The sequence below is a fragment of the Pteropus alecto genome, unplaced genomic scaffold (genome assembly GCF_000325575.1).
Source record: "Pteropus alecto unplaced genomic scaffold, ASM32557v1 scaffold196, whole genome shotgun sequence".
NCBI lineage: Eukaryota > Metazoa > Chordata > Mammalia > Chiroptera > Pteropodidae > Pteropus > Pteropus alecto.
Genome location: NW_006439717.1, coordinates 1,638,116 through 1,648,814, shown reverse-complemented (window position 1 = coordinate 1,648,814; position 10,699 = coordinate 1,638,116). Strand labels below are relative to the sequence as shown.

General features: G+C 40.1%; 1 protein-coding gene across 1 annotated transcript; it reads right to left on the bottom strand.

Moving 5' to 3' along the window:
- Nucleotides 1–3,133: 3,133 nt before the first annotated feature.
- On the bottom strand, nt 3,134–4,891 carry LALBA (lactalbumin alpha). Its single transcript, XM_006916836.1, has 4 exons — nt 4,759–4,891; nt 4,249–4,407; nt 3,706–3,781; nt 3,134–3,194 (listed from the first exon to the last, which is right to left on the bottom strand). Exons 1-4 carry the CDS (start codon nt 4,889–4,891, stop codon nt 3,134–3,136), a joined length of 429 nt encoding a protein of 142 aa, XP_006916898.1.
- Between the last annotated feature and the right edge of the window lie 5,808 nt (nt 4,892–10,699).

Below are 10,699 nucleotides of genomic sequence, written 5' to 3'. Positions count from 1 at the left end.
ATTCTTTCCTAAAAAAAAAGCCTTAGTTCTTCTGACCCCAGTGCCCCCCTGCCTAGTCAATCAATACAGGGAAACTTTCACAGACCAGATAACACCGATCCACAGTGGGCCCAGTCACCACACAAGAAAATCCTCACAGATTCACCAGCCATTTCTACAGCTATTGCTTTTTCCTCTCATTTCCTGTCTTTTCTACCTTTCCCCTTTCTGTCTCTCCCTCTCTCTTTTATTTTTGCCTATGCACAAAGTGTAAATCAACCTATTCAACCACTAGAAAATATCTCACTGCATTCTTGGAGAGTCCCATCTTGGTACTATAAGACCCAACTTCTCCTATGTTCTCATCCCAAAAAATTTCTGGCAAGAACTATAACTCCATAACTTAGAAAGAAATAAAATAAAATAGTGTTTCCTGTTGTCTTTATTCTTAGCAAGTAACATTTAAAGTAAAGCTTTGCAAAATAACAAATCCTCAATAACTATTTGTTGACAAAGTAAAGAATGAATAATGGATGCATCTGAAGAGTCCTTTCTCTTTGATGATCCTAGAAAATGGGAAGAGGTGAATATCCTCCTCTAAAGTATAAGTCTTGGGAGCAAAGCCTCTGTCTAACAGCTGCTGTATCCCCAGTGTCTAGAATAGTCCTGTCACCTAATAGGTTTTCAATTAGTTTTAGATAAGTGTGTGGAGGGCAGGGGGGATGAATGAGAGAGAAGGGGGAGTGAGAGAAGGAACATATGAAAAAGAACATTTAATTTTATCCAGTAAAATTCTTTAATTGACAACAATATAGATGTCAGGGAAAAACAGCAGGGAGGAAAAATTGGGATAGAAAGTGAGAAAGAGAATCCATATTTGGGGGCTTTGTCCTGAGTCCTCCTCACACAGAGCTCTGTGAATGGTGTGAAATCTAGCAGCCTCTTCCCTGAGCCTCTCCACCACCCACCTTAGCCTAGACCACTTCAGTTCTCTGCCTGGTTCAAGACGTTCCAGGCCTAGAGGAATGAGGAGAATGAATGCTCAGCTGTCATCCCACTTCCCATTCAGCTCCCAAAAAAAGTTCTCAGGAAGAAAACAATAGCTGTTCCAAGTCCTCTTTCTACCCAAAGGCCAAGAGCTCTGCATTAGTCAAGATTACCTCCCAGCTAGCTCCTTGACTTATCTCTGTCCTTGATCCTCTGACCCTCATATTAAGATCCTCTCTGCAAGTAAATTTATTGTCAGTTTCTTTCAGCAATCTTCAGCCTGTGAAGATTACAGCTAGCCTCATATATGATATACCTACAGGTGAAATTCCTTGATCTTCTCTGTAAGATGAAGGCTGGGGCTATGGGGCTGAAAAAAAACTATTCCTGCTCTGGCCACATGATGGAGCTGGCCCCTTATATTTTCCAGAGCATATGACTCCCTGAGGGTATAACTGTGGCAAGATAATAAAAGATGTGTGAGCTCAGTGAGAGGAATGGCCATCCAACCCTTCCCTCTCCCATCCGCTCATACACAGGGGTAACTCCTAAAACACTGCAGACTTGAGGAAAAACCTTGTGTCCCATAATTAGGAAGAGAATGACATTCAATATTCTGGAGAGACACATCACATTGTGTTTAAATTCACACTAAAATATATGATGAATATCAAGTTATTTCCTGAGAGTTTGTTTTCATTAAATATAGAGGAAGGCTCGCCTCTCCATCCTTTGCTTGGTCTTCTAGGTCCCTAGACAGGCCATGGGAGCCTCATCTGGGAGCTGCTAGTCTCTGAAACAAGAGAAGTAAGGACCGATTGCGTAAAGCCCCAACGGGTTTAGGGGGTGAGAGAAGTGTAATTAGCTATATTAGACATCTTAGGAAAGCAGGAAGAAGAAGACAGAAATTAGAAGATAACTCAGCAATTCAGAAATGTGGTAAATTAAATTGGAGTCTTGGAATGTTGGATTGTCAAAGGAAGAAGAGATCTCAGAAAAACCACCTAGATCAAAACTCTCATTTTAAGATGAAGAAATTGAAGTATAGAAGACAAAGATGACTGGCCTAGGTTTGAACCATCAACAAGTAGCAGAAACAGACGTTAGGACTCAAATCTCCTGATTTTCCTTCTTTCATATTTCTCATAATCATTAGAATGCATAAAGTTCTGTGAAAATCCTCCTTAAAACCAAGCAAAGCAGCAAGGAGGAGTAATAAAGTGCAGGGTACAAAGCAAAGGGCCCCAGGTGTTCAGATTCTTCCACTGCTGAAGTGACCGTGTCTTTTTTTCTTACCTCTGGTTACCAGAGACAGTTCCTCTCACAGCTCTTTGTGAAGGATATTTCCTTGTCTCAAAGGTAGAGAAATCGCTCAGCCCCCTCAAGTCACCCATTTCAGATTCTCGGAGCCCTCTGCCTTTGCTGTCCTTTTCCCATCCCACATCTCCACCTGTCAAAATCCCACCCTTACTTCAAAACCAATTTAAATGCCACTCCTTTCATGAATTCTTCCTTGATCCCTTTTTTCCCCACACATACCCCCAAATATGAATTCTCTTTCCTCTTATGAGTGCTCAGGGCACATTTCTAACCTCTCTCATGATGCTTATGACACTATCCCTTGTATTATAATTATTTATTGTTTATCTCATCTCTCTTGCTAGTCCTTTGCTAACACTTTTAGCCAAACTTTGAATCACCTCTATAGTACCTTGAATATGCTAGGTGATTCATAAAAGTTTGTTAAATTGAATTGGTACAGAAAAGAACCTCCATTTTTCTAAGTCCAGCTTATTTCCTCTGTAGTAGAGATAAAAGGAAACCATGAACTATGGCTTTAGTGTCCACCCACTTACCCTATTTCCTCCCTCTCCCCTCAGGAAGAAAATACAGCCAGTCACTCAAAATCAGGCCCTTTATTTAGGATAGAGGTGGAAACCATTGTTGTAGTGAAAGTGCCATCAGGGCACCTGAGTGAGAGTCAAAAGTCCAGTGCACCAGTCACACACCCTTGGAGAATAGTCCTCAAACTGTCCAGTGGTGTCACTACAGGGCCCAGGTCTCAGAGACAAATTAGCTTCAGGGAAGTAGAAAGATGTGAACCGAGGTAGGGGAAGAAGAGTTCCAGGGACATAAAGAGGGCAGAAGCAGCAAGGACAACAGGCGTTTACAACTTCTCACAGCGCCACTGTTCCAGCTTCTCAGAGCAGAGTGGTTTATGGGCCAACCTGATAATGGAAAGGAGACGGAGCAAGTTGGTTGACTGGATCTTAGCTCAAACTTCCATCTAGCTTTATCCCCAAGAGTACCGAAGTGGAAGAATATGGGAAAATTACAGAAAGCCTTCTAGCCAGATGGAAAGGGACACTGGGCCACCTAATGGGGTAGGGTCTATTTTTAAAGCTCCAAGAAAATTGTAGGGCTAGAAAAGTATACAGTAATACCAAAGGATGCTTTAGGGTCTAGGACTAAACAAGTAGAATTAGATGTCTGAGTCCAGGTGAAAGGAGGCTGGGCCTCAGCCCTCTATTAGGGAACTCTTATTAGGAAATTGCCAAACAGGGGTGGAGTGAGGGGGTTTTAAAATTGGAAACCTGAGTCTGCTCTATGAGTGTTGTTTCAGAGACTATATTCTAGATTAAATTACCATAAGACAGGGAGAAAGGAGAGTCTTGCTGAAGCTAAAGGGATGAGAAGAAAGAAGGGAAGGAGAAAGTAGAAAATAGAATGGGGATTCACCAATAGTCGATTCCTTCACTATCCAAGATCTTCTTGGCACATATCACGTCATCAGTAAGGTCATCATCCAAGAACTCTGGCAGGAATTACAGGGAACAAAATGAGTGTGCTAAGTATTATCCAGAAAGGTAATGAGTTTCCTTCTTCCCTGGATCTAGTAAGTCTGGTCTTTCTCTGAAATGAAGACTTATGTCTGTTGCCTTTCTATATGAGAAAGCCAATTCAGTAATGCCTCCTCCTAGGTGAGAAGCATCTATGGAGGAATTATCAATTTCATTAACTTACTCTGAAAATGCAGGATATTACACTTCAAGATTCTCAGACAGCTCAGATCACCAACCCATGAATTTCAGAAGATAATCTGGGAATTTTGTGATCCTGAAAAATTCTAACTGCCTCTTACTCAGTATTGTCAATTCAAGTCCTACAGTTGATGTGGAGTCAAAGGCAGTGAATCCAGAGATGTTCTGGACATCAAAAAGGAGATTATCCCAGGGGTAGACTCCATAAAAACAGAGAAGCAAGGTAAAAGAGGCTACTCACTATCACAGGAGATGTCACAGATGTTTCTTGACTGAAGTTTCCGATTGTCCCTACACCAAAGTTTGTTATTGATCTGGAAGAGTCCATACTCTCTCTTTCCATTGTTGTTGATTATGGTTTCTGTGTCATAACCACTGCTATGAAATATGGTACAGATCCCTGAGGGAAAAAATGAGAAAGTTATCATAGAGATATCCAGGCACAGCATAAATAAGAACATGTATTCCCAGAGAGAATAAAGTTCTCCAGAAAATCTCCAACTATAGCAAAGCAGAGTATCTTGATTCGATGTAAAAAAAAAATAAAATAAAAGTTCCAAAAAGGATTAGACAATGGAAGATGGAAAAGGTAAGAGAATAAATGTTTTAAAAGAGTAAAGAGATAAGCAGAGAAGATAAAAGAGTATTATTAGATAATTGAATGAAAGCGAAAACAAAAAGGGAAGGAAAAGGAAGGTAAAAGAAAGGAGCAGATGAAAAATGGGACAAAGCAAGGCAGCAGAAAACTCACATTCCGGTAAGGTGATGCCTCCATAGCCATCCATATCTTTCAGCACCTGGGACAGCTCACATTTGGTAAATTGCTTGGCCTGGGTGGCGGGGAACAGAATGCCCACCAGAAGCAGAGAGAGGAAAGACATCATTTTGGCTGTCCCCAAGAATCTGAAATGGGGCACCACTCAGCTTCACCTCCTTTTATTCATGGAGAAAGCCTCAGGGGCCCTGGCATCATGCCCTACATCCAGGAAGAGGATGAAGAGAAATTGGTTGTGCCACACAGAAACCGTGAGCCTGCCAACTTACTTCCGTAATTTCACACTTTTCCTTCCCCCTCCTAATCTCTAGTCCATACCAGGTATTGTTTGTTTTTTTGTCCAGAGAGAGTTCCAAGCATGATCTTCTTTCTCATTTGGCTTTGCTTATACCTTTGTTTCTCACAGGGTTGGTTCTAGGAAGTGGCATGTCCCCAGCCTACTTCAGGAACAAAGGGGGCCTCAGGGATAATATGAGTGAGGCAATCAGAGCACACAATAAAAGTCCACAGCTAACTCCCCTTTCCCCTAAAGACATACAGAATACGTAAAAAGAGTCTGAGCATATGTCATCACATGCTATGGTCCCAGGATCAGAACTGGCACTTGTCCAGTCAACCCAGATATGGTACAAAGCCCAGGAAGAGTCCCTAGATATGGTGGCTCATGGCTGAGGGCTCAAGAATCAGGATAGAATATGGCAACACAGACTCTGAGAATCCGATACAATTTAGATCTAGAGACTTCTTACTTCAGGAAAACGGAGAACTTGGAAAGTGTGTTTGACAGTATCTAGCTGTCCTATGAGCTATTATCAGGCTACCAGCCCAACCACCACTACTACTAAATGATCTGATTTTACACTGGCATTAATTAAAACATCCTGTAAATCCAAAACTAATAACTTGTAACAGATTTGTTGTATAGAAACTTGTACACACCCTCAAAGTTGGCCTCTGTAGGTTAAAAATAGAGTGAGCCAAGCCAATGAAAAGACTGGAATTTAAGTATGTTAAGATTAGACTGGAATATATATGGAGCTTATAAAACAAGATTCTGGATCTGGATCTGAGCTTTAAGATCCATGCGCCTGAGTAAGCAGAGTTGAGGGTACTAGTTCTGAATAATTCCCTCAACTTGTTGACATCAAACTTCATGTCATAGTATCAATAGTTGTTAGCATCCTTCATGTCAAGACTCATCCTCTAAACCTGATTTCTTACATTTCAGGGGGTTATCCATCCCATCCAAACTATTTAAGACTTCCACACTGAAGGCATTGCAAACTGTTATACCCTACAATTCTTCAGAATCAGGGCAAACTCCTCTCAGTTTTATCCCATTTTCTATACCATGGATAACCAGTATATGAAGTAACATGGTTAAAACAAGTTTGGAGGTTCTTGGAGTACCAAGAGAGATGAGCAGAAAGTCCTTATAGCAAAGGACTTTCTTATGTTCAGAAACAGAAAAAGTGCTGCCACCGCATTTCTTCTCCATTCCACCCAGAGGCATTAGAGGGGTATATGAAGAACAGGAACAGAAATTCTATCACACTAAGGAGGTATGGTTGAGAATTTGACTGGAATGAGAAGATGACTTTGAACCATGTAGGAGAGGAACAAATAAGAAAAGCTAGTCCTGAGCACTAGTCTTTCAATAGTGGAGTCTGGTATAAAATCCTTCTGTCCTGGGCTATGTACTAAGCACCTGTGATGGAATAAAATAGTGGGCCAGGGTATCAGGAATCACAGGGACTTCTACACTTCCAGTCAAGTCAAGACTTATGACAGCAGCCTGCTTACCTATAATTTAGCTGTACCTCTGCCCGTCCCTGTAAGCAATAAAAAGCAGTATCCAGGTCAGGAATCACAAGTGCAGAGTGCAGAAAAGAAAATAAATGTGCCTCGGACAAGAGGAACCATTATTTTCCTAGAAATGTTTGTAAAATAGTATATCTGGGGGTCATCTGGAAAAAAAAAAAAAAGATAGAAGATGTCTGCTGGGAACAATTACAAACATTCAAAGAAAGATGTAGATTCTTGGAAATAGACCAAAGAAGAACAGCAAACAATGATCACCGCACTGGAAGAGGAAGTGTGTGGAAAGAAGTGAGCACAGCTAACGGAAAAAAGCTTCTGCCAAAATCGCCCTTTCCAGAGAGGTTTAGTTAAGTGCTCTGTTTGCAGGCCGAGATCTGAATCAAGGCACTGAAGAGGCATTTACAACACCTTGGATTTTTCGGATATAAACTAGGAAGTTATATTCATTCTCTTAGGTGGTGTGGTTAAAATCAGAGTTTCTCAAACCAATCATTTTGGGGGGAATTCTAGAGAATAAGAAATCATAAGCATCTGCTTCAAAACACGTTTGGCAGTAGCCATCCGAAACTGTAGTTTGTAGGTGAGTGGTAGTTTATAGAGAGAGCACAGGCAACCATTTGGAGAAACACTCTAAGGGCCACGATAATGTTGATTATTACTTTTTATAGTTAATAGCCGCATCTTGTTCTATTTCCTCGCAGAATTCAGGTAAATTATCACCAGATGAACAATGAAGCTAGATCTCGAACTCAAAATCCAAATTTCAGACAAATTCTTAATTAAATTAGAGTTTTTTAAGAGAAATAAGATTTGGAGAGGGAGTGCTTTCTATTGGCACTTTCTTTTTTGGTTGCTTGTGCAAACATCCTTGCAAAATCATTTAATACTGTGAATTCACATTCTATATCCACACCAAAGGCCTGCTCTCAATGTATATACGATTATTTTGAATCATTGTATTTGCATTACTATTTCTGTAACTACTTTTGTGCTTATATGAGTCATTGATTTATTTTTGAGAATTAGGATTAGTATCAACAAAAAAATTCAAATATACAAATTAAATAAAAACACACAAATTCCTTTAAAATATACTAACTAAAATAAACATCATCTTTTTCATTTAATATTAGCTAAAACAGGACGTGGTTCCATACTGCTTTACACACAGAAGATCCTGGGTTCACACCCCAGTAAAGCCACAGCCCATGATCTACAGCCATGCCACCCTGAACAAGCCCGATGTGTGATCTCAGAAGCTAAGCGGGGTCGGGCCTGGTTAGTACGTGGATGGGAGACCACTTAGGAAGACAGGTGCTGCAGGCATAAATAATAATAATAAATAATAATTTTTAAAAGTAAATTTAATATTAACTAAAACAGGGGGAGAAAAAAAATGGCACAGATGATAGAGGCTCTCTGTTCATCACTCTGGCGACCAAATCAAAGTTGTAACAGAAACAAGGAGCAGAGGCAAGGAAAAAATCACCTGGGATCTAGATGAACAAGCCATATAACTAGGGAGAAATCCAAGAAATCATCCTGCAACGGCAGAAGGTAGGACAGGGTGAGGACGCAAGGCTGCCCAGTCCCGAGTGGCTGAGTGACACGGAGGCTGCGGCAGCGGCAGACACCTGCTAAAGGGGCCGGGTCCATGAGCAGATTTTTGCTGTGACGGACCTGCTCACTCTGAGCACCAGTGCCTATTTGGCTGCTCGCAGTGGGCACCAGGGACTTATAGGAAAACATTGTCGGAGTGAGGGCCTAAGCGGGATTCGCTCTATACAGAATTGCCGGCGATATCTATTGTTTCCTATTGAGCCCTCCCACCAGTGCGCCAGACACAGCGCCGCCATAGCCCTGACGTCGTCAAACTGGATAACAGAGGTCACTCTGCCCAGAGGATTTCCTGAAACCCCACCTCCTCCAACTCATGGCCCCATCCAAGACACAACCAGGTATATCCTCAGTGAGCCAGGTGCTTCTTACTGAGCAGCACTTAAATTCAAGCTGGAGGCAGCTGGCCTCAGTTTCTGGTGTGGCCTTTTGAGGCAACTATAAGCACAGCATCTGTGGGTTGCTTGCTCAATCTTAATAGGTGGCCCTGGAGGAGTAGAAGCTTGGGCTAAATTTGTCCTGCAACTGAACTCCTGTTTCACTGGTCACCTATGACACAAATCCACACTAATAAGACCGAGAGACTGAGGAGCTTTGCTTAGTACATAGAAACAGACACGGAAAGGCAGCCAAAATGGGAAGACAAAGAAACAGAAACCATATGAGAGAAGAGAACAGAGATTCAGATATAATGGAGTCAAGTAATATAACAGATGCAGAGTTCAAAACACTGGTTATAAAGACGCTCAATGAACTTTTGGGAAGTGTAGATAAATTCAATGAGAACTTCAACAAAGAATAAAAAAACATAAAAATGGAAATGGAAACTATAGAAGGGAATCAGTCTGAAATGAAGAACACATTATTTGAGATGAGAAGTATATTAAGTGGAATAAATAAAGGAATAAAAAAAGTGAATAAAGAAAAGGATCACATGCCCAATCTAGAGGATGGGAAAGCCAAGGACACACAATCAGAACAGCAAGAGATAAGATGCCAAGACTATAAAAATAAGTTAAGGAGAATATGGGACACTATTAGGGGTCCAAATATCCATGTGATCGGCATACCTGAAGGAAAAAAAAGATGCTGAACAGCTGTTTGAAGAAATAATGATGGAAAACTTCCCTAACCTGGTGTTGGACATGGACATAAAACCTCAGGAAGCTCAAAGAATTCCAAAAATCAGGGATCCAAAGAGGTCCACACCAAGACACATCATAATTAAAATGCCCAAGGTTAAATACAAAGAAAGAATATTAAAAGCAGCAAGAGAAAAACAGATAGTTACTTATAAGGGAACACCCATAAGACTGGCAGCTAATTTCTCAAAAGAAACTATGTAGGACAGAAGGGCTTGGCAAAAAATATTCGACAGGATGAAGACCCAGGATCTACAACCAAGAATAATTTAACCGGCAAAGATATCATTTAGAGTTGAAGAGCAGATAAAGAGCCTTCCAGACAAAAATAAGCTAAAGGAATTTTTCATCACCAAGCCAGTATTACAGGAAATGTTGGAGGGACTTCTTTAAGAAGAAAAAACATGTATCAAAAAACAAGAATAGGCCTTTTGAGCCACGCTTCTCTTGCTCAGGCCCACTTCCAATTCTGGAAGTGTATTTTCCTTTCTAATAAAATATTTCTTTTCTACAGTAAAAAAAAAAAAAAAAAGGGATTTATATGGGGGAAAGGAAGAGGATGGAAAAAGATATTACTTTGATGAACCTAGAAGGTATTTAAGTCAGACAGAGAAAGATAAACACTATATGATTTCACTTATATGCGGAATCTAAGGAATAAAAAGAACAAATAATCAAAAACAGACTCACAAATATAGTGGACAATTTGGTCACGGACAGTGGGGAGGGCTTTTGGGAGGCTGAGAGAATGGGGTGAAAGGTTAAAGAAGTACAAATTAGTAGCTGATAGATGGTCATGAGGATGGACAGCATAGCATAGGGAATGCAGTTAGCTTGAATACTTTGGCTAGATGGAGGATCAGGGGAGGGAGGGAGCCATTGCGGGGATCCTTTTGATGAACTATATAGATGTCTAATTAATGTGCTGTATATTTGAAACTAATAAAAATAAATAAATTTTTAAAAATATATTAGCTAAAACAAATTGATATGTATGTAATTACCAAAATGTAATAAAAGTTTCTATGCAAATCATAATAGATTTTTCATTTTTAATTTATAAAGTATCTATTTTTAAATAAATATCTATTTCTATAACTTTACATCAACACCTTTGATAGAATCTTACACCCTGTTTTTTGTTGATGTGGTACTTTTTCTTATTTCCTTTTTGGATTGGTTTTGCTCTTCATTTCTTCTCTGATGTACATTGTCCCATTACCTCATAGTAACAGGCTACCATTTATCCATCCACATTTTTTATCAATTACCTTTGTATTTATATACATACATATTGTTTTGCTATTCATTTAAAACTTTTTAATCCACCTGAAATT

Bases quoted from the DNA above. Each gene is read 5' to 3' on its own strand.
- LALBA (XM_006916836.1), bottom strand. From the start codon at position 4,891: ATGATGTCTTTCCTCTCTCTGCTTCTGGTGGGCATTCTGTTCCCCGCC. The intron at 4,408-4,758 runs GTGAGTTTTCTG...TTTTTCCCTCAG, and splicing joins AGGCATCACCTTACCGGAAT to GGATCTGTACCATATTTCAT. The intron at 3,782-4,248 runs GTGAGTAGCCTC...AATTCCTGCCAG, and splicing joins CTGTGACATCTCCTGTGATA to AGTTCTTGGATGATGACCTT.